The sequence below is a fragment of the Lissotriton helveticus genome, chromosome 11 (genome assembly GCF_964261635.1).
Source record: "Lissotriton helveticus chromosome 11, aLisHel1.1, whole genome shotgun sequence".
Taxonomy (NCBI): domain Eukaryota; kingdom Metazoa; phylum Chordata; class Amphibia; order Caudata; family Salamandridae; genus Lissotriton; species Lissotriton helveticus.
Window position 1 is genome coordinate 991955307 of NC_136072.1, and position 24576 is coordinate 991979882.

Below are 24576 nucleotides of genomic sequence, written 5' to 3' on the forward strand. Positions count from 1 at the left end.
CGTCACCCACACCTACCATTCCCTAAGAGAAACAGAAAAATCACACAACTAAACAATTACCAACCTTTGTGTTTCATCTTGTACCTAGTTCTTCTACCAAGTCAGGTAAAATATGTCTGATCATGTGTATGCTTTAGCGAGGTTAGACTGTGTTGTAAGTTCATCTTTTTGTGGTCCAGTTTTCAGAGTTGGACTGATCTCAAGGTAAGTGTTAATTTTTCCAAAAGTCTACTTCCTCCAATGAGCAGGTAAAATAATTGGAGACTCAACCACACATTAGTTGAGCCTGAAAGGTGGCTTACTGTGCCAGATCCTTACTAGCCTTTCAGAAGCATCAACATATCGTGCACTCTCCCTCGTCTGCTGCAGGCTAGCCAGCATCTTCATTGGACGACACGCTCCACAGAACTGCATTAAGTGTTCCTGGAAAGTCCTGTTGTTCATTTTATGGACAGGAGGTTCGAACCAAGCTTGCCAATTGGCATCGGTGCTCCGTACAAATAAGGAACAAAATCAATCATTTGTCAGTGCTGCCAAACAGATAACAATAAAGTTGATCGTTTATTATATTATGCAAGTTTTTTTCAAAAAGTCAGTTTTTAAACTCCATACTGAGTCACTTGTTAAATGACTTTTATGACTCTGGATCACATTGACCCTCTTTGTGATGAAACATGATGCTGCTTGGCTGTAGAAACCTGCCTCCAGCGCTGGACAGGAATGTCCCTGTGAACTGGTTCTGGCAGTCTGCGCCTGCAACAGCTCAGCACATCCTAGCCCACAAAGCCACATTCCCCTTTCCTCCACATCTCAAGTGGTCCAGCTAGCACCCTACCTCCCTAGTATACATGACACTTTTGCACTAGTGTGTACTGTGGAAGCCGAAGCCTGATCATATGTGTAGCGTAACATGGTTTTCTTTTTGATGCAGGTATTTCAGCATATCATACGTCGGGAGATAAAGGATGAGGATGCTCGACATTTGTCACGAAAGTTCCGCGATTGGGCCTATGGCCCAGTCTACTCTTCTCTGTATGACCTCTCTTCCTTGGACACCTGTGGAGAGGAGGTGTCTGTCCTGGAGATTTTGGTGTACAACAGTAAGATAGAGGTAAGGGTGTGTATGGCTTCCTGTTTAATATCCTGTTTGCTTTTTGTCAACAGAAGTTTAGTTAGGAGTAGAAACAGTGTGCTCAGTGTGGATTTAGTATTTGTATAATGCACCATGGACAATCACTATAGACTAAGTATAGATGTCCGTACTGAAGCGCTGCAACACTGGCATTGTTCTGTTCATTAATACGATTCTGAGAAAACCAGTAGGACATTAGCCACCGATTGACTGGGAAGACTCTGCCAACCTAGCAGGATGCGTCAGGCTGCCTTGAGGCATGTCCCTCCTGCAGCTCTGCATGACAATGGGGGCTGTGATGAGATTCCATTGAGTGGTCGGCATCTGCTTACCTGGTGCTTTGGAAGAGGGAGATGTGGTATGATAAGAGACCTGCAAAACATAACTTTAACAAGCATTGGCCTAGCCAATAGTTCTCGCCTTTGGGACATTATAAGTGTTTAGCCATGCAACACTTGATGTTGTTACACCAAGGATATTGTGCTGGATAACTATACACTTCTAAGGTCCCAAAGGCGAGACCTATTGGCTATGTCAATGCTTGTCTTGCTTGAGTACTACACAGGTACTAGAAGGGGGATGGGAGTACCCTGATTCATCTCCCAGCCCAGTTCACCCCTTAGCTTTACAATGAATGCAGTTCACTTTAAATGCTTACTTGAATTTTTGCTGAAGTGTTTCATCAAAGTTGGTGCAGGTTAGTGCTGTTAATCTTTAGACACATGTGTTTCTGGATATTATCCTTGATCAGTAGAGATAAAAAACGAAATTCATATCGGGTTGCTAAGAAAGCTGCCGCAATCCTCTCAGGTCTCTGTACCTCTCCCTGGCGCACAGGTGCATCTCCAAGAGCTTGTCCGCTTGGTGGCTCAAGGGAGCCTTTTTAAACAGAAGGCTTATGGGAGCCCACTGCCTCACATTACAGCAAAGTTCACCCCTTAGCGTTCCGGTAAATGCAGTTCAGTTTAAATGCTTACTTGAAATTTTGCTTAAGTATTTCACCAAAGGTGGTGCGGGTTAGTGCTGTTAATCTCTAGACATGTGTGTTTCTGGCTATTATCCTTCATCAATAGAGATTTAAAAAACTAAATTAATCTGGGATTGCTGTGCGCCAGGAAGAGGTACAGAGACTTGAGAGGATTGTGGCAGCTTTCTCAGCAACCCCCAATGAATTTAGTTTTTTAATCTCAACTGATGAAGAATAATATCCAGAAACACTTGTCTAGCGATTAACAGAACTAACCTGCACCAACTTTGGTGAAACACATCAGCTAAATTTCAAGTAAGCATTTAAACTGAACTGTATTTCCCAGGATGCTAAGGGGCGAACTGTGCTGGGAGGTGAAGCAGTGTGTCCCCATCCCCCTTTTACTACACAAGCACTACTTTTTTTTACTACTTTACATACTTCAAAATGCACTTGCAAAATGGGCCCCATTTTCATTGATGCATAAGGTTTAAACAAGATAAGTAGTATTTTCATCGTTAGATAAGGTAGCGATATAATAGCGTCCCCAAAACGACACCTTTTGTGAGCTGGTGAGTGTTGGCAGATACAAACACTTATTTTAACCCTGCATAAGAGAGCAGCTGAGAATGGGGAAGGAGCAGTACCACTTGGTGCGTTTTTTACTAGAGGGTGTGACTTAAAGGCTAGAGCAGCTGACTTTGAGGCTGGGAACCAGGTTCGAGTCTGGCAGAAGGCTCAGGCCTTCGAGTCTGGCAGAAGGCTCAGAATCCTGTGATTTTGGGCGAATCACTTAATCTCCCCATGCCTAAAAATAACGGTGTCGGTTTGCAATGCAACTGGTGTTAATGTAACGTGCTCGGATAACTACTGGTTGAGTTTGCGCTTTATAAAATTGCAACAATAAAATGAAAAAAAACGGCTCCCCCCTTTTGAGCATCGTCTCCAACGTGCTCCTGGGGATGTAAATCATCACTGCTGCATAAATATTTGGCTCATAGAACCTTAGGTCTCCCCTGACCCCGGTGTCATTCTTCTTCATGGAATCCATTGTTCAGCTTTATTTGGAACGTAACAAGTGCGACTGCATCAGGGTTAAGGGGGGCAGACAGCACAGCAGACAGTCTCCAGAAACAACAGTTGGCCAGCGAGCCCGGGTCGGAGTGTATGAAGTGCATTCATGCTTGCCTGCCTTCGACCAAGCCATCATTATCTGGGGGTTTTACAGCACGCCGCGCCGGTCCCACACATGGCTCTGCGCGAGATAACAACAGACATTAAACGGCGACCTATCTCATTGTCATGCCTGGCTTGCATAAAGACCTATCTCAACTCTGATAGCGCCACTTCGCACTTCGACCTAAGAAAATCCTTGCCTGCTATCACACGCATACTGAAGGTAATACCTTCTCGAATTGCTCGCGCTGCAACCCGACCCCCCGGAAATCCACAAAAGCCATTGTGAAGATGGGACTTCTTAATTGCCGCTCCCTCCCTAAACATGCGATTGAGCTAAATCTCTTAATCCTAGAGCAGGATCTCGACCTACTATTCTTAACGGAAACATGGCTATCAGAGAGCACCGATGCGGACATCGTCACGGCCCTCCCCACGGGGTATCTCTGCCAAGCTTTACACAGACCCAAAGGGAGAGGAGGGGGGGTAGCTATAATCTTCAGGGAACATTTCACTTGTAGAACGTCCAACGCCGGTATTGAGGACTGCGAGAGCTGCCAATTCTCCATCCAAACCTCCCCAGCTCACTCCCTGGCAGGGCTGTTAATCTACCGCCCCCCAGGTGCCCCCGGGAATTTCATCAATGCAGTCGTCGAAACAGCATCACAGCTAGCTTCGTCCACCTCCAACTTTCTTATGCTAGGTGACATAAACTTCCACTTTATGGACCCCGCGGATCGGGTAGCCTCTGACCTTCGGCAAGATCTAACAGCACTAAATATCCGATTGGTGAACAATGAGCCTACCCACATGAAGGGCCACCTATTGGATGCGATCCTCACCAATATACCAACTATTACCACCAATTCACCTGTGACTCTCCCATGGACGGACCATTTTCTGGTCCCTATTTCCTGGGAAATTCCCACGCTGAACCTCCTAACCTCTAAAATTCAGGTAACTGACCGACGTTGGCGCAAACTCTTACCTGAGGAATGGGCCGTCGCCCTTGCACACTCCATCCCCGAGCTCTCCTCCGACCCCACCATGGCTGATAAACAGTTTAGTGAGTGGATTACTTCATCTCTAGATACTCTGCTCCCAAAAACTGCAATCCTCAAACATCCCAAAAGACTTTCTCCGGCGCTGTGGTACACTCCAGAGCTCAAAGCTCTGCGCCAGGAGTGCAAGAAAACAGAACGCTCTTGGAGACGAGACAAATCGGAAATTAACAAAAACATCTACTCTACTTCTCTTCTATCCTATAAAACCGCTATTCGGAAAGCCAAAAGCGTGTTTTTTCAGGAGAGAATAGAGGAGGCGGGATGCTCCAGCAAGGAATCATATGTTATCCTGAAAGAGCTGTTAAAAACCCCAGAACAGGGATCGGGATTCCCCTCCGACCCTAAAGCCGATCAAGAGAAATGCCAACAACTGGCTAATTTTTTCCATGATAAAATCCGAACAATTCTGGATTCAATTCCTCCCCCGAGCTCGTGTGAAGAAATCGTTCTCCCATGCCCGTCATCTCCTACTTGTCTCTCCTCGTGGGGCCAAGTTACAATAGATGAAGTAGGAAACATGCTTAATTCCATGAAGAGCGGTTCCCCTAGGGACCCTGCTCCACTCCGGATCCTCAAGGAGGTAGCTTCCACTATCATCCCCCCCCTTACTCATCTGATCAACGCCTCATTCCAACAAGGAGTTGTACCCCTGAGTTGGAAGACGGCTGTCGTAAAAGCCCTATTGAAGAAACCATCTCTTGACCCTGAGAATCTGGCCAATTTCAGGCCTATTTCCCTTCTCCCAGGAGTCAGCAAAATCGCAGAAAAACTAGTCAATAGGGTACTCTCACAGTTTCTGGAGGTCAATAATAAACTAAAAAGCTCCCAGACGGGCTTTCGACCAGGGCAGGGCACTGACATCGCCCTCCTGGCAGCGGTAGAGGAGGCCAGAGCGCTATTGGATGGGGGAGGATCAGTGGCAGTGATCCTCCTCGACCTTAGTGCGGCGTTCGACACCGTTGACCACCAACTCCTCATTGAAAGACTTAAAAGAGTTGGCGTGGAAGGCACAGCCCTGTCCTGGCTCTCATCCTTTTTGGCCCAACGGACCTACCAGATCTGGGAGAAGAACGCCCGCTCCTCCGAAATGCCCCTCCAATGTGGTGTGCCTCAGGGCTCCTCCCTGAGCCCCACATTATTTAATATCTATATGTCCACATTGGAGGAGGTTATCACCCCATTCGGAGTGAGCGTCGTCAGCTACGCTGACGACACGCAACTAGTGGTGTCTCTGTCCCACCCCAGACAACACACAGCTGACCTATTCAACTGCCTTACGCAGGTCCACCGCTGGATGAATAGATCAGCCCTTAAGCTAAATGGGACGAAAACTGAGGTCCTTCTGCTTGGTCCAAAAGGAATCTCACTTTCCCCGGACATCTGGCCAGCCTGTCTGGGCCCTCCCCCTGAACCTAAAACAGAGGTAAAAAGTCTGGGTGTTTGGATCGACTCTGATCTTTCATTTAATATTCAAGCTAAGAAGGTAGTCGGGACCTGCGTTGGTCTCCTAAAAACTCTGAGGAAAGTCCTGCCCCTCCTACCCCCCAAGTCCCAAAAACTGTTAATCCAAGGCCTTATAATATCGAGGTTGGATTACAGTAATGTGATTTATCTGGGCGCCCCTGAAGCGACCCTCAACAAGCTTCAGAGTATCCAGAACACCGCTGCCCGGATTATCACAAACACCCCGGCCAGAACCTCGGCTAAACCTGCTCTCAAACTCCTCCATTGGCTCCCGATAAGGGAGCGAATTAAATTCAAGGCCTTGTGCCTTGTCCATAAATCACTGCACAATCAAGGCCCCCCAGTCCTTAGCAAATTCATCACCCCCTATAAATCTACAAGATCCCTCCGCTCAGACGCAGAAAACTTCATTAACGCCCCAAGATTCAAGAAAGCCCGATCAGGAGGAAGACGTTTTTCGGTCCAGGCTGCACGTCTCTGGAATTCGCTCCCTCGTGACCTACGACTTGAACCACAATATCTGCGCTTCAGGAAGCAGTTAAAGACTCATCTCTTTCCCTAATCATATCTGTCTGCCCTCTCCTTATTCTGTATCTTTGTCCCTCCCCACCTCCTTCTTTTTCTCTTGGTCCTTGGCCCACCGTACTTCAGAATTAGGGTCCCTAGCGCTGGGATACCTCTGGGTGACTACGCGCTTTACAAAAATAAAATAATAATAATAATAATAATAATAATAATAATAATAATAATAATAACAAGCGTGCAGGACAAAAAAGCACATAAAATGGCTTACAGTTTTGTGGAATCTCGAAGCGCTCCTCTTGTTAATCCATGAAAGTGCTTTATTGGGAGTTGTGGGCAGCACAGGACCAGACCAGTGTCTCCTATCTACCTTTAAGTTCTCCTCCCCTAGTAGCGCAGGATCGTTCAGAACTATGCACGTTTACAGCTAACTTCTCAAAATATCTGTGGCAGGCGTCGCATGCCAAAAAATTAATATTTTAGGATGGATTGGAATAACAACAAGCATTGGCCGCGCGGCCATAAAAGTAAAGGGGACCGTGACAGGGGACGCGTTCTGTGGTGTGGAAGAAGCGGAGCGAGGAAAGGCAGATGGCGGCGCCACTGAAGTGAAAGTAATCGCGGCTGTAAGGGTGCCCGCGAAATTGCGCCTGTGTTCGTAAGCGCGCGCCTACGTCACCGCTCGCTTGTGGCCGGAGAAAGCCTTTGGTAGCACTTCAAAAAGCCAGTTACAAAATGTCTCGCCAGACCAGCGCATGCGCTGGCTCTAACGAGACCTAAAAATACATTCTACCTTTAGAAATGCTAAACAGGAGGAATGTGAACTCTTGTAGTGAAGCAGTCTGCAATTAGCTGGGCAACAGCTTCAAGAGGATGTGGCCTAATGGCTAGAGGGGTCGACCTCGAAGCTGGGTACATCTGTGATTCTGGGCAAATTACTTAATCTCCCTGTGCCTAACAAAATGAATGTGCCAATGTGTTCATCTGCAACGCAACTGGTGCCCATGTAACGCGCTCTGATACCTTTGGGTCGAGTTCACGCTATAACGAACTCCCCTCCTCCTCCCTCCCTCCCTCCAAAATAGCCTTTGAATGAAGCTAGGCATTTTTCAGACTAGGTGATTGCTCACTCGGCGGCCTCTGACCTCAGGTTGCACTGTGCTTGTGGGTCATGTTGCACCTCATCTCATCTCATTAGATTTCTAGAGCCAGTCTGAGATTTTGCCGTGACATACCTGTGGTGTACGAGGTTTATCAAAGAGGAAACAGACACTTGTAACACTAGGCCATTGGTCATATAAATTTAGAGTAACCTCAAAAACCCTATGCAAATGTGGTTATTGCGGTATATATGGTTCGTCCGCCCCGCATATGGGTTGTTGGCCGTTATCATTGGTTACTCCAAGTTAGTGATGTTGCCAGCCTCAACCGGAGGCACCTCTGGCTTATAGTGCAGTGTCCAGAGAAGGAGAAAAAGTGGTGTGTCAAAATAAAATTTCGAAAAAAGGAAAAAAGGTTTAAAAGCTGAAAAATCACCCTGAATAGTTTTATTTAATGGTGTGATTTCCAGGTTATTAAAAAGATCTGTTACTACTAAGTTGATCGAGTAACTAGATCATAGTAGTTGAAAAACACTTATTGCACAAACGTCGACATGTTTCTGCTCTGTCGGCCCACAGGGGTCTATAGAGCATTCGTCAGGACTCACAGTTAAACAGACAAACAATGTTTGGATTACTCACACCTTTTGTGTTGTGTTACATTAATAACCTGTATACTTTGCAGGGTATTGACTCCTCCGGTTTCTTGTAAACGAAGAGTACTCGCTTGCGTCGGGGGGCCCTCAGGACTCAGGGCCGCGTGTGCTTGCAATCACGTCTAGTGCTGACTCTGCCTCCGGGGGCAGAGTCAGCACTAGACGTGATTGCAAGCACACGCGGCTCTGAGTCCTGAGGGCCCCCCGACGCAAGCGAGTACTCTTCGTTTACAAGAAACCGGAGGAGTCAATACCCTGCAAAGTATACAGGTTATTAATGTAACACAACACAAAAGGTGTGAGTAATCCGAACATTGTTTGTCTGTTTAACTGTGAGTCCTGACGAATGCTCTATAGACCCCTGTGGGCCGACAGAGCAGAAACATGTCGACGTTTGTGCAATAAGTGTTTTTCAACTACTATGATCTAGTTACTCGATCAACTTAGTAGTAACAGATCTTTTTAATAACCTGGAAATCACACCATTAAATAAAACTATTCAGGGTGATTTTTCAGCTTTTAAACCTTTTTTCCTTTTTTCGAAATTTTATTTTGACACACCACTTTTTCTCCTTCTCTGGACACTGCACTATAAGCCAGAGGTGCCTCCGGTTGAGGCTGGCAACATCACTAACTTGGAGTAACCAATGATAACGGCCAACAACCCATATGCGGGGCGGACGAACCATATATACCGCAATAACCACATTTGCATAGGGTTTTTGAGGTTACTCTAAATTTATATGACCAATGGCCTAGTGTTACAAGTGTCTGTTTCCTCTTTGATAAACCTCGTACTTACCCTGGGGAATGAAACAGACCTTCAAATCCCTAGTCCCTCCCCATTGATTGATTGATACCTGTGGTGTAATCAGGCCGGAAGCATCTCTTAACATAGCCACGACATGTGGACTAATGCTTTGCCTGGTGCTCTCTATAGTGGTGATTAGAGTTGAGTAGGTAGCGTTCACCATCATCCAAGTGTGTTGGCCTAGGATAAGGATGACTGGTGTTTGGGATATCCATGCCCCCTTAACACACCCATCGTTGGCAAAGTGTACAGATACATCCACACTGGCACTCTTGATTGAAAAGGAAAACCAAACGTCCTTGTCAGACACCCGGGATTTTATCCCCATCGAATCTCATCTGTCTGCCACATCCTTTCTTGGAAAAAAAGGATAAATGTGTGCAGGGCACAGAGTAGGCAGTGGAGTAGGGTTGCCACTATGCCAGGAGGTAAGACCAACCCTCGAGGACAGTACTCCATTTTCTCCGGGCACAGCTGATGCACAATAATGATATAAAATACAATTGGAAGGCCTGCCTTAAATTCCTTGTACCAAGCAAACATTTTGGGCAGTCACTTCCTCTCTCTTATATAAACTGGTGCTGTGGGCAAAGAAAGCAAATATCCCGCCCTCTGTTCTTTCCCTAGATTCTGTAGCAGGAAACAGCTTGCTTCATCCTTAACCAACTACTTCTTTGTAGCTAGGCTTGCACTTTATAAATTACATGCATGCCTGCATAGAGTCACACTGTAATGGCACAGTGTTTAAAAGTGAGCAAAGGCATGTTATTCCTAAAAGAAATACCAATATTAATAGGATCATGTCATAATCTAGATTACTGTTGCATTCACCACGTTCTTTGCAAATGCAGATTCAGATGTTCTCTCGTTGGAGTATCTTCAAACCAATAGAATGGACGTTTCGTAAATAATGACCACATAGAAACACGGAATTCCATGCAACGTATTTGAATGAAGGTCCCTCCAGTCTGAACCACCTCTAGCTTCTGCCGAATGTGACTCTTCTCTTTACACTCTTGGACTCTCACAAACCTCCATGTACTTTCACCCTTTCTGGTCACCACCCTAACCCCGCATAACTCAGTGTCTGCAGTCTAAAAATGATTAGGAATTGGAGAAAATCACAGGTCCCTCACTCTTTGACTGCAAAATAGCCCCAAAAGCATTCACATCTGTTCCTGGTGTAGTCAAACCTGCCTACTTCCAAGACTTCATCTCCTCCTCTGAATCCAAACCTCACTGCATAATTAGCACCATTAACTATGTACCGGAACCCTTTCTCCTTCTTAGATTAGGTAATCAACTTTGACACATAAAGGCTAGTCCTCCACAAAGACGTTTCCACCTATTCTTTTTTTTTTTTTTTTTTTTAAACCTTTATTTCGATTGCGGTATTACATTTGCAGGCCTACAACCACATGGGCCGGCCATCGCTAAAACAATAGAAAACAGTTGACATTGCATATTTACACAGCTTTCAGCCGACAGCCCGTAGGCCCGGCAGCGATTCAACATGTCGTTTCAACGGAACAGAATAGTGGCGTAGGAGAAGGTGGAGGTTTTACTATTTTAATTATTTATATAAACATAAAAACGACAATAACAAACTAAACGAGAGGCAATGCAGAGTGCGTCCGTCTCATGGGGGGAGTCATATTAAACAGATATACAGTAAAAAGGATGGAATGAAAAGTGGGAGGGGGGGGGCCCCCAGGGTAATCGAACATGTAGTGCGAAAATCTGTATAATATAGGGACGTCATGTCATGGGGATTATGGTATCATCGGGACCTCTACAAACGGGGAACACAAATCTCCCCACGATACGAATTCCATTGGTTCCAGACTCTACCCCACTTCTTGGGTTTACCACGTGCAACATATACAGTTTTTTCCCTAAACATGCACCAGTCCATATTGTCCTCCCATGCTGAAGTCGCAGGTGCCCTCAGAGACCCCCATAGCTGTGCAATGTCTCTTTTAGCCACCATGTTTCCAAGAGCAGCCCATTGTGTCTGTGCCACAGTGTAGTCATTCGGCTCCCATATGTTCAGCAGACAACGGCGGGCCTCAGGCAGCAAAGCTACTCCTGTGACTTCTTCCATAATCACATGCACACGGTTCCAGAACATAGCCACAGCCGGGCATTCCCATATGATATGTAGGAAGGTACCCAGCGCACCACAGCCACGCCTACACACTCCATCCGCAGAGAGACCCATACGAATCAGACGGGGACCAGTGACATAGATACGGTGTAGGATCTTTAGTTGGACCAGCCGGAGACGAGCCGGGATCGCAACCTCTTTCGGAGAGGATACCGCTGCCTGCCAATCTTCATCGTCCAATTCCAGTCCATCGCCGGTCCACGCCTCACGGAGCTGCAGGAGCAGATCAGTTCGGGCGTTAATCAGCTTTTTGTATATTAGAGATATGGTGCTATCAGGAACATGGCCATCAAGCACCCTATCTTCGAGGGGGGAGGAGTCTGGAATGACAGTTCTGGTCGGGAAGACCGAGTGGAGGGCGTGTCGGATCTGCATATAGCGAAAATGCTCCCTATCGCCAAGTGCATATTCCGATTGCAACTCCTCAAAGGTCTTGATCCTATCTTTGACCCATAGATCCCCAACAGTACTGGTACCGATAAGGTCCCACTTCTCGAAGCCCTTCGTCGTCCATAGGCTACCCAGTCTCTCCGCCGCATAGAGCGGGGTCGCCCTGGTCAATCTGTCTGACCATCCCATGGCCGCGTTTGCACTTCTCCACACCCGCACGACCACCCCGGTGGGCCCTGACAGTACCTTGCAAGTCGATTTAGAATATATTGCCCTGTTATAATCCCCTCCTGGTAACTGCCATTTATCCATTTCAAAAGCAGGATTTGGCGTTGGGCCATCCATGGCATGGTTGATTGCACTCAATTGGGACGCCCAATAGTAGCGCCTGATGTCCGGCAATGCAATGCCCCCGTCGTACCAAGGCAGAGTCAATGTTGCTAAGGCGATACGAGGACGCCCACCCCAAACTAATAGCCTCTGCAGACTCTCTATTTCGCGGAAGTATCGAGCTGGTACGAGATCGAGTGTATTCTGAATGGCGTATAGGAATCGGGGCAGGGACATCATCTTAAAAAGGGCAGCCCTTCCGAGCGGGGACAACGGCAGGCCACTCCAGGCCACCACATCAGATTTAAGCCGGAGCAGCGGGGGGAGCAGGTTGCGTTCATATCGTACCGCGGGGTCTAGTGATATAAAAATCCCTAAATATTTAAATCCGATCTGCGTTATCCGTATCGGGCATGTGCGCGGTAGAAGGGGCACATCACCAGTGAGTGCATAGATGCTAGATTTAGCCCAATTAATCACCAGGCCGGAGTTTTTGCCAAACGAGCTGAGGACATCAAACAGCACTCCCAGCGATTTCCGTGGGGAAGTGAGGTACAGCAAAATATCGTCTGCATATAGCGATATGCGATCTTCAAAGTCAGGGGTCCACCTGATTCCCTTAAGTGACGGTTCCCACCGTAGCCAAGCAGCCAGGGGTTCCAGGGCGAGCGCAAACAGCAAGTTTCCACCTATTCTTATAACCACCAAGCTGAATAAATGTCAGCAACATTTTGGGCCCTAAATTACTTACTTTGATATTTAAAGCCATCCACAGCACCTCAGAAATCTAACTCTCTCTCAGGCTTTCTGGATAAGACTGTTCAATGTCTGCGCTCCTTTAACCACAGTCTTCTCACTGTCTCAAAGCCACCTACTGTCTCGTCCCATTTCCAATACTTGAACCTACTTGCCACCCATCTCCCTGCCCCTCTCAGAGATCCTTCCTCGCAGGCAGAGTGCCCATCCGTTGTCCTGGTTCCCTTTTCTAGGATATTACAGTGGATAATAAAGTGGAATTTAGTCACTTTTTATGACTTAAAACCAAACAGCAGATGTGTCATTCCCTCTTTACAGAACCCTGTAGCCAGGAGATACCTTGACCAACTCATACATAGGTTTCTTCCAGCGAAGATGACGAATGCTCATTGTATTAGGATTTCAGAGTATGATGCATTTTTACATTAAAAGCTTGTATGGTATAGGACCTAAATGGAATGTTAACATTATTTCAATTATGTTGTAGAAGTATCCCTTTGAACCCGTTGCCTCCTGTTAATTCAAGGTGTGGTTTTGAAGAAACCCATTTTACTATCCACCATTTAACTAATTCAGTCATTAATTTGCAGATTCTAAGGGTGATTCAGTTTGTACATTTGCATAGTCACCAGAGGGCTTCTCCGCAAACATATTTGCGGATCTCCGTTTGTCCATAGTACATAGAGTGAGCCCTGAAGGCATGGCCTCAAGCACAGTTTTGGGCTGGGTTCATCTAGATTAGCTCATGAACTTTGACATTGGGGAGGTTTGGTTGAGGTGCGAGTCTCTTAGTCCTCTGCCGGCACGCCCTTCCCCACCATACATATTAGAACGCAAACACTCACACACGCCATACTCATTTACACACATTCACTCTTAAATGAGCACACAACCATGCCCTCTCCAGCCCCCTCCTCACTTACGTCTTGGTGGTTCCGCATTTCATCTTGAGCTGGTGGCAACTGGCTGTGGTGAAAGGAGGGAGCTGCGGGCTCAGGTGACGGCAGCCACATGGTGCTAGACCTCAACAGGGGTTAGGAGACAGACAGCTGCTCTTTACAGCTGTCTTCCTCCTGAGCTTTGCTGAGAGCGAGCACAAATATAGTGGCCTGGGGATCAATGGAAGGGGAAAAGAAGGATTACACAGCAATGAAGGTATGTAATATCAATTGCAATGTAATTCTACTTATATAGCACTTACTACCCCTGACGAGGCATTGAAGCACTTTTTTGGCAAGTAGCACACTACTCCGGATTAGTGGTGAATTAGTATAAGGGAAGATGAAATTAATTTGGGCAGTGGATATATTGGTCTGTTATTTGGATTGAAAAGGATAGCGGAGGGATAAAAGAGGAAAGGGTTTGCACTTATATAGCGCTTTTTACCCCTGATGAGGTGTTGAAGCGCTTTTGAGGTAGTACCAATCTACTTCAGAACCCAAAAAGGATTAGTGGTGTAGTGAGGGCTGGGCTTTGTTACTCAAACTGCTATGTTAGCATAGGCTTATTAGAAGTTTAAACGCAATTTTTCCTTTTTGCTGCTTTTGCACACAACACTATATATAACTGTTGTTGTAAGTTAGGCTGTGTGAAATGCTTCACATGAGAATGGCTTGTTTTCAGCATCCCTAGACTTACATTGTGACTCTAGTCTGCACACTTAGTGCTAAAGCCTCCTAGGTTATCATAACAAGGTAGCTGTTCGGGCTGATCGGCTCGCGTTTTAGCTATTACATATATGCAGCTGCAAGCCAACGTGATTCTGTCACCTTTAATAATGCACTTTAAGCATGATTTCAGACACTTGGAAGAAGCCCGTTTTTCCAGAGAGACAGCGAGCTTTTGCAGATCCTGATGTGATTCACACCTGCTGATCTTGGAGGTATGGGGTCCCCCAAACAAGCCTAAGAGACCTTCTATATTTTATAAAACATAGTTCCTAGCTAGGGAGGGTGAATTACTAGGCGCTATAGGACCTATTTTCACCATCATTATAATATGATTTCTCCTTTTGTGTTTTATGGAATTGTAGCAATGCTGATCATATTATTTCTAACCATATGTCTGGTTATGTTAGCAAAGATACTGCATCTTAGAGCACGTCGTTAAAATAAATATTTTAACCTTACCCATGTCTCTTATTACTCCTTTTCTGGACTGGTATGAGAGTATAACGAAAGAGTGTTCTTGCTTCCCACCATTCCTGAGTATAAACTAAGTCGCATGTTCTGGGTTGTCTAATCATTGGTTCCTTTGCTATAGGACGAAGAGCTAATGTGACACTGATGCTAGCTGGTTAGGGTTTCTAGGCTCTAATGTGAGTTTTTTGGTACACCACAATTCACTGAGGTCCTGGGTCTCTGTGCACAGTTCTGTGTAGGAGCAGAATCCCTGCGACAATGTTGAATTAGTATAGGGGAAAAAATGGCTGTTTTGCGCTCTCTCTCCTTGATCCTGCCACCTCCTCTCATTGACTATAATTACAAATCGCAATAAAACACAGCAGAACAACATAACAAAAAGTCAAATAACACAAAAAAAGCATCAACGAGCAACAAAATAATCAAATAGTGAAATACAACACTCAAAGTACAACGCACCACTAATTCAATGCAATTATACAGCACAAAATGTAAACCACATTAACAGCACATCGCCACCACACCAAATTGCTACCCAACAAATATAATTTCTCCACATGACCATCTCCACAAATCTGCTTTTATCATACAATGTTAAAAGGTGTTTGCACCTAGCACTGGCTTATTTACCACCAAAGACGTGTAATTGCGCCAGTCAAAAATGTATTGTAAAATGGCCCAAGCATTTAGTGCCGAGGAAACATTTTAAAATCTGCATGAGATGTGCGCTGAGATGTTACATTGACTGGATCAAGGAGCTTAGTCTAAAAACGGTTTTATGATGCTTCGTTCAGGTCCCTATGGAGGACCTGCCTTGCATTTCGGTCCGGACTGTTCCCATGAGGAACAGTGTCAAGACTGATTTGCATATGGCTGTGTCCAAACTGGGGTGGCGTGGTGAACGAAAGAACAATGGATTAAACTCAGATCTTTGTTTCTGGGGGTGAATGTTTGCATTGTTCAGCATTCCGTCCATCATTTGTTCTTTTTACTTTAGTCTTAAAACATGACTGCTGGGGACTTGGGACTCTTCCCGCAAGAAAATTCCAAGGCATCCCTTTTCTTCTGTATAATACTCTGTGTCACTCACAGTTATTAAAGGGGCCATTTCCACTAGAATAAAAGCAGTTCTTGTGACGTCCTGCGACTTTGCAGATGTATGTTACTAACACTGACATCAGCAGAACATATATGCCGGCCTCACGAAGACCCTTGAAAACACTGGTATGGGATTTGCCTGTTGCCATCCTCTAAGTGGCGTGTATCTGCCAATCTCAACCCAAAGATTGGTAACAAGGGGAATTTGTTATAACAGTAGGGAAAAGTTACTTATGTTTAAACATCTCTTATGTTAGATCACCTTGCTTTGGCATTGAGAGGTTCAGCGGTTCCTAATATTTACACAGGCATGTCTGCAAGCGCAGGTAAAAAATTGGAAATTCCATCATTTGGCAAAACTCCAAAGATCATCATAAGTTCACATTTTCTCTATGCGTGCAGCTACGTTTAGCCGTTCCGCTGCTGCTCCATTAAAATCCAACACACTCACACCCACCATGTTTTCTATGACTTCTGTTTATAGAACATTTTCTTAATTGACTTATCATTAAGTCATAATCTAAATAGAATGTGTTACTTGGGGCTAAAAATATTTTCTCCTAATGTCTATTTTATTGAGTAGGCCAGTATGACTATTTTTAAATTGTTAATGGGATCATTTACTCTTTTCAAGATGCAAACTGTTGTTCCTTACTATTCAAGTCTTAGCCTCTGTAGATATTTCAATTGACTACTTTCCCCAGAATTCTTTTTTTTTACTTCGTTGTAAGTAAGCACTTTTCTCAAGCAAGCTATCCTCCATCTTGTGAATGGTCTCCAATGCCTGAAACAAGAACTTTGTTTGAGTGAATCATTTATGGGACTTTTTCCAAAGCTATTTGCAATAAAGTAATTGAAACAGCATGATGAATCTATTCAGAATTCCCAAATAGACGAGATGATTGAATTTAGAACCAGAAGAAAACCACTGTAGCAACAAGGAAAGTAACCCATGTCTTCCTGATAATATGTACGTAGTAGTCATAAAAGGTCAGTTTCAAGCCCCACAAATCCTCCTCAAATGGAAGACAACAAACGTGGCAGATGGAAACCCTTATCAATGTGCCAGTGTTTAAATATTGATTAACACAACCAGCTAAGAAGCTCTCCAACCCCACCCCCAACAAATGTCCCGAGATGACTGTGAATTTGTTCAAGTTACCCCACTCCTTAAGGATAACATGAGAAAGGAGATGTTATTTATTTATTTATGCATACTTGTATAGCCCGGACATTACTAAAAGGTACTAGAGTGCTTTACATGAGAAAAATGTTGTTACACCAAAGTTACAGAGGGTTTAAGATAGATGATAGAAACAGGTAGATCATTACATCAAACAGAATATATAAAAGCTTTAAGAATGTTGTGGTGATATACAGACTGTGCTAAAGTTATCTATGTCTTTAAACGGGTTGAGGAAGTATACAGTCTTACAAAGGTTGAGGTAGTACAGAGGTCTGTCCCAAGAGTTGATTATAGTGACTTAGCTGAAATACCATTGGATGAGCAGGGTTTTCAGGTCCGTTTTGAAAGTCGTCAACGAGGTAGTTGTGCGCAGATTTGAAGGAAGCGAATTTGAGATGCTGGTTGTGCTGCCTGAGAAGGATTATGCCATCAGTCGTTGCCTTTTAACGAATGGGGGTTCAAGGAGCATTGCTTTTGTGTTTCGCAATGGTCTGGAGCCACCTGATTGCTTGAGTGTGTCCGCCAGTGCCCTGTAGACGAACTGTGCTGCTGAGTGTAGAATTGGTTTGAGTGGGTGAGATGGGTGTTGGGAAGACCAGTCAGGAGAGCATTACAATAGGCTATTCTGGAGTGCAACAGTGTATGAGCAAGAGATTTAACATCTTATTCTGAGATGTAGCGGCAGATTCCCACAGAAGTAGTAGTTGGTAATGAGTGTTTTTAGTCATGGTACCCATTTGAGAATGTAGGTCGAGTCTTTTGTCTAGGATGACTACCAGAGACTTGACACTGTCGACAATGGTGGGTTTACTGTTGAGGATGCTGTGTGTCCATCCAGGATTGCTGCAGAGTTGTTGATCTCGAAGGGAAGATAATTCAGTTACACAAGGGTTTAGCTGTAGGTTATGCGAGGTCAGCCAGGCGTGAACAGAGTTTAGAGTGGTTAAGAGCTGTAAGATATCGTTTTTTAGGGGACCTTTAGATACAGCTGTGTCTCATCGGAGTATTGTTGATAGAAGATCCCTGACTTCTTAAGAAAGACTCAGAGTGGTTCGATGTATAGGTTGATCAAGGTTGGGAAAGGACGGACCCCTGGGGGATTCCATAGCCCAATACAATTGGTGAATAGAGATAGTCATCAAGTTTTACTCGCTGCAACCAGTTCTGTTACTGATGGATGAGGCAGAACAGCTGCCGCAGCCAGGGGCAGAATTCCCTTGTCATTCCACAAAGTCCTCACTAGCAATAACTCAATGCTGCAGGTGCTGATAGTCCCCAACTGACCCAGCCGCAAACATTTACTCATTCCTTCCCTGCTCCCAACAGCAATGCTTGATGTCAACAGGGCTCAAACCAAATAAACAGGGCCAAGTAACAGTTGTAAATCCTTCCTAACTGGCCAATATGGCACACTCTGCCGCACCTTGCTTTGGCCAATGCTGAAGGGAGCAAGAAACAAAGGGAGGGGACCCGTATCACAGTGGGTAGCAAAATGTGCATTCTTTACATGCATTCCATCAACAAAAGTGAATTGTGTTTTCTTTTGTACACAAAGCAACAGACTGTTGTACGATAGTGGGAGGGGGATACAATGCAGGTGAGCTTTAGACAAAGGGATAGTGGAAGCTGGAGGACCCAAAATAGAAGGTGGTCGGGGAATCAAATGCTTATGTACCTGGTGATGCTGCTTCTCCCCTTACAAACTACTATACAACACTGTGGAGGCAAAGCGGAGCCATTTAAGATTGTGAAATCGACTGGAAATTAAAGCATCCTTTTATTTCTTTTAAACCCAAAACAAAATCCTGTCACTTCATCATTGAAGGCGAGCAAGCATGTAGCTGGGTTTACTAAGTTTGTAGCTTGTAACCATCTTCAGCAAGCAGTTGACTGTGACCCTATAGATTGAACATTAAGTATTTACTCATCATTGTGAACCGTGGCTTAGACACATTTTTGGTACCCAGCATCACTATGAGCCATGTGAGTTGAAAACAGGTGAGAACTCCAATGTAATTGAAAGTCTAATCATTTTGTCTGCATTGTCCCTCACTGTGATTTATGAAGGTGGCAGACAGGTAATAAGCCCTTGCTTTCCCAGGACTGGAATAAAAATATAGCTTTCAGGTGCATGTATGTTAGTTCTTTTTTGGTAATATTCGGAAAGACTCATTATCCACAGACTAAGTGCATGTTTGAGAACTGCAGCCTTTCCCTTCCCAGAAGGTCATAGTAACCTGTTCATGAAAAGAGACGATTTAGCACTGAATGTTCCTCTGCTGATTACCAGAAAGCCCTGTGCTCCAGGACAGAACTGAAGAACCACAGACCATCAAGGAAACGCAGTATCTGCCCCCGAAGTGTATTCATCTTGACATTGGGAACAATTACATAGGGCTGCCAGTTTCATCTTCTTCCTCGACTCTTTTTATGAAGCGCAATCCCTCGCGGGACCATGATTTAACAGGACACGAAGCCCTCCGCGTGCACGGGCTCGCTTCTCTTTCCTTTTCTCACAGCCTATGTGGTAGTAAATCAAGGCCTCCTGATGGTAATGGCGATGTTGCCGTCCCTTTTAGTGCTAAGGGCACAAAAGATGCAACTAAAAGTTTGGCATCTGTTCAAAGCACGTTGAGGAAGGCAACTTCCTTGGACTGCGGTACAAGGGAAACAGTAATGGTACAGTCTGTTTTCCTGACTACAGTTCCGATCTGTGCAATGTTCAAGCGACATTCACAATAAAACTAATTGAACTGGTCAAGTTTTTGCAGTACATTTGCACACTTCTCCGAGTGTGTGTCTTTATCCTGCTTCTTATCTGGTTGATCAAAAGACACACAATTGATGGACGGAATGCAGAACAAATCAAAACATTCACCCCTAGTCAAGAGATCTGGGTTAAATCCATTATTCTTTTGCTCACTATGTCGCCCCATTTTAGACCTGACCATGTGTAAATCAGTCCTGACCCTGTGCCTCGGAACAGTCCAGCCCGAACTGCCATACAAGGTCCTCCCTGGACCGGAAACAAGCATCCTGGGACCGGTTTCGGGGTTTCACCCCTCATTAGCCAGGATAGCTTGAATCCAGTGGCACAATGAGCCCGGGACCCGCGTCTGAGCATACCCAGAGCACTTAGGGCGAGTAAGCAAAAGACACACAACTGATGGACGGAATGCACAACAAATCAAAACTTTCACCCCCCAGTCAAGAGATCTGGGTTAAATCCATCATTCTTTTGCTCACCATGCCACCCCAGTTTAGACCTGGCCATATTCAAGTCAGTCTTGACTCTGTGTCTCATGGGAACACTCCAGCCCGAACAGCCAAGAAACAGGCATCTTAGGACCGGTTTTGGGGTTTCACCCCTCATCAGCCTGGATCATTTGAATCCAGTGGCACGTTGAGCTCCGACCCATGTCTTGGCATACCTGGGGCACTAAGGGCGAGAAAGCATAAGACACATAATTGATGGACGGAATGCAGAACAAATCAAAACATTCACCCCCAGTCAAGAGATCTGGGTTAAATCCATCATTCTTTTGCTCACCATGCCACGCCAGTTTAGACCTGGCCATATGCAAATGAGTCTTGACCCTTTGCCTCTTGGGAGCAGTCTAGCCTGAACTGCTAAACCAGGAACTCCCTGGACCAGAAACAAGCATCCTAGGACCTGTTTCAGGGTTTCACCCCTCATCAGCCAGGATAGCTTGAATCCAGTGGCATAGTGAGCCTGTGACCCACGTCTGGGCATACCCTGCCAACTTAGGATGAACAAAGCAAACACAAGGAGATGATGGGCATAGCGCTGAAACTTTTCAGATGCTCACCCCCGGTCACAGATCTAGGTTGAAGCTCTCATCGTTCTTTAGCTCACTTAGGTGCAGATCTCTGTACTGGGGCGAATGTATGTCATTGTTCAGCATTCTGTCCATCAATTGTTCTTTTTGCATTTGTCACCCCGAGTGGGACAGGTATACCCAGACGTGGGTCCCGTGCTCTCCATGCCACTGTAGTCAAGCTAGCGTAGCTGAGGGGTGAAACCCCGACACCGGTCCTAGGATGCTTGTTTCCAGTCCAGGGAAGATCTGGCCTGTCAGTTCGGGCTGGACTGTTACCAATGGGTGCATGGTCAAGACTGATTTGAATATGGCTAGGTTTATATTGGAATGGCATGGGGAGCAAAATTACGATGGATTTAGGCCCAAATAGCTGTACTGGGGTGAATGTATGACATTGTTCTGCATTCTGTCCATCTATTGTTCTTTTTCCTCTTATCTTTTTGATGGTCTATTGATCTGTCCAACTGTTTAGTGGTATATTTTCTGTCTCTCTGTCCATCATTACGTGCATTTTTTCATAGCTTTGCCATCTGTTTATCAGCCTTTCTGTGAGTATGTCTATCCATCAGCCTGTCCAACCATCTTTTATCAGTCCCTTAGTTTGTTGTCTGTTATTTTTCGCTCCGTGTGCCCATCCATTGGTCTGTATTCTGCCTCTGATCTGTGGATCAAGCCATTGGTTGGTCACTATACCGTTCTGCTCATATGTCTATGTATTTATCCATTTGTCCACTTCTCTGACTATTCATCTGTATAACAAATACTTGCTTTAAAACTAAAATGTACATACAATAAAGACGATCTACTATGTAGACCCATTGACTTTTTTGTTTGTTTCTATTTTGTGTAGACTTTGATAGCATAGAAAAACAGACTATAACATTCAGAATAAATTAATATGGGCACATTGTACATCATACTTTCTAAGAACACTCTCTCTACTACATGATATGTCACGTATGACTTCAATAATAGTTCCTACACTGTTCGACTTTGGCGTCCGAGGCAAAAAGAAAAGCATCAAATGCATTGTGAGGCTATCTATCCCTCCCACCATTCCTTGCTACGTAAACAGCCCTCTGCAAGCGAACCACCCAAGAGAACATGTCTTCGGGCTATCTTAAGTTAATGCAAGAGATGACATTGTCTCAGACTTCAACTTTTTCAAGAGTTGTCCCATCTTGTCCACTTCAGAGAAGGCAGCAACCTCTCCATTAGAATGTACTTGCTTCTTGGACTGCGCCTCGAGCTCCAGGACAGACATTTTCCGGCCCTGATGCTCAATGTGGCTTCAGAGCCCACATCAAGGAAGAGTAAAATCTTCTTCTCCAAAAAGTAAACCTCATTGTTCATCGTTGCCACGTTGATTTTGATCTAGAGGCTCATAACCGGTCCTCTTCCACTTTCCTGCTCCTTCCCGAGAGCTTTATCTTTTCTTTCATATTTTTACTGTTAACGTTTTGTGCCTGTGTCTGCCATAATTATGTAGTTAAATTAACTATTAAAGTATTTTGTGTAGGTTCTATAGCAGGCCCATACCAAATTCTGTAGATGATCCACTTTTTCCCACATAGTATACTGAAGATGTGGCACAAAACTGGCAATCTCTATACACATTTGCACATCAGACTGTGGTCAACTTCTCATTTAAATCATTAGTGGTCCCACCACATCTTTGTTTTCCTTTCAGTCTGCATCTCTGTTGTTGAGTCATTCCAGCTGCACCTACTAATGGTTCATACAGTTTCTCTTGTTTATATGAAGGCTTCCAAGGAGCGTGGATAAACCTTTACCCTTTGAGTCCCGTCCTAACAGTCAGTTTTTGAGAGCTAGTTCTCTGTCCTGAGCTAGGGGTGAAAGTTCCCACCTTGTTCAAATCAAGTTTGTGCCCTCTTTGTTTCCATAGTTTCCAGGCCATGCATCGTGGAGTTATTGACTTTGCTGGTTATATGGGGATAACACAGTCATTCTCTTGCCTGACACTGGGATCAACCTTCTAGATTGAACTGGATTCCCATTTCATAGATGTACATCTCTGTGTCTTTCACCATGGAAAGGAGAAGAGTGGTTGCTCATCAGTGCTGATCCTCTGCTAGCACAGCTTCTTCTCCGACCAATGGCTCCCTTAAGCAAAGAGACCATACAGCAAGCCGCCAGCACTTTAATGCTATTTCTTTATCTGCTTGTTTTGTCCCATTATTTCTTCCGATTCCAGTTGAGCTGCAAATATTTACACTATGTCAGCACAGGAGTTCAAGGTTTCCTCTTTCTCATTCTTTTTGGATGGGGTGAATGAGTGAACACATCTTGGCGAGGAACTTAAAATCAAGAGAAGATGAGATATTTAATCAAATAAGCACTCGCCTTCACTAGCACCATAGAGGTTGTAATCTTTAAAATGTGTAATTCTTATTCTACAAACTCTATACCCTCATTGTTTGACTTTAAGCTTGGTTCCAGGAAGGAAACCGTACCTATGCAGATGCTGGTGAATATTTTCTTTTACCATTCCTTATTTCTCTACTTCCAGTATAGGAACTATGGTAATAGCAGCCCACCCGCACACCAGAGGCATCTTTTGGACTGAGCGTGTGGACACACACAGAACAATTAGGGATGTCTTTATAGATACAAAAGCACGACTGAGATACAAGCTCCTGCTTGTGTGAAGCTAACGGGACACATGCAGACCACATGTATGCACTTCATTAGTCCAGAGCAGGCCAGTCCCCATAAATGCACAAGGATGTTGAATGTGCAAGAGCACAGTGCCACACTGCTCCTTTCAAGGCATGGCGGACTTAGAACAGCCATCCGCCCAGGAGAATACAAAACAGTAAAAGCCTCATGGACATGAACTACCCAACTTGACCCTCGGATAGTTCCTTCTACTTAGTATGCTCACTTCTAAGCTGTTCTATACTAGCCCATTAGAGGAGGCACTACCCAGTGGCAGAGTCACACTTCATGAAATTTAAAATCATGGACCAGATAAGAAATGATCTCCATGAGCAGCTCCTAAATCCAGACAATCCAGTGAGCAGGGGTCTCATTCATGCCTCCTATAAACCCCTCCTACGGCCCCCTGGTAGTCTAGTGTAGTAAAACACTACCAAGACTGCGTATGCTGGCAGCAGCAAGCTTTAACTGCTACCACCAACTCCACAAATGATGCCGTAAGGCATTGTTGAACCCCAACTTCATGTGAAAAACATTGACATTTTTAACATTTCTGTATATAGAAATCAACTAGAGACTGTGATTCTGTATTGCTATGGAATTGTGTTACAAGACCGTTTGCATTGCCCCCTTGCCAGGCTCAATGCGGTTGGTGTGAAATTGAAAGGTCTACATAATACATCTTCAACTGTCTAGTTATAGGGGCACTGAGAGATGAGGAAACATACGACATGCAGGGATAAAGGACAGTCTGCAGACTGTTCATTCGTTGTTGTTCTTTAACTTTGGATGCAGGACGCAGTGATATCTTCCTGGTCAACCTGCAGGAGTGTGGATCACAGCGTCATCATCACAGATGGTTGTTGATTGGGATCATGGAGTGGACATACTTTCTACTGATTCCTGGATTGGTCTAGTGGTCAATTGGCTTCTCAGAAAGTGGGTAATATGTCACATTTTCCTGTCACTTGTAAAGATAGTAGGATACCTGGCAACACCTAGTAAATGGACACACCAGTTGTAAGTGAAAAATGAGGAATAGAAATTATCTTCCCAGTGCAAAGAAGCAAAATCCAATGCAATCTGACGCGGGTT

At 44.8% G+C, this 24576-nt stretch overlaps 1 protein-coding gene across 2 annotated transcripts in view; it reads left to right on the forward strand.

The window, feature by feature from the left end:
* TRPV4 (transient receptor potential cation channel subfamily V member 4) overlaps positions 1-24576 on the forward strand; it is a 595067-nt gene that overhangs the window by 377836 nt on the left and 192655 nt on the right. For both annotated transcript variants that reach the window (XM_078667355.1, XM_078667354.1), the window contains exon 7: positions 932-1111. In XM_078667355.1, coding sequence (XP_078523481.1) covers positions 932-1111 — 180 coding nt within the window. The remainder of the gene's footprint in view (positions 1-931; positions 1112-24576) is intronic.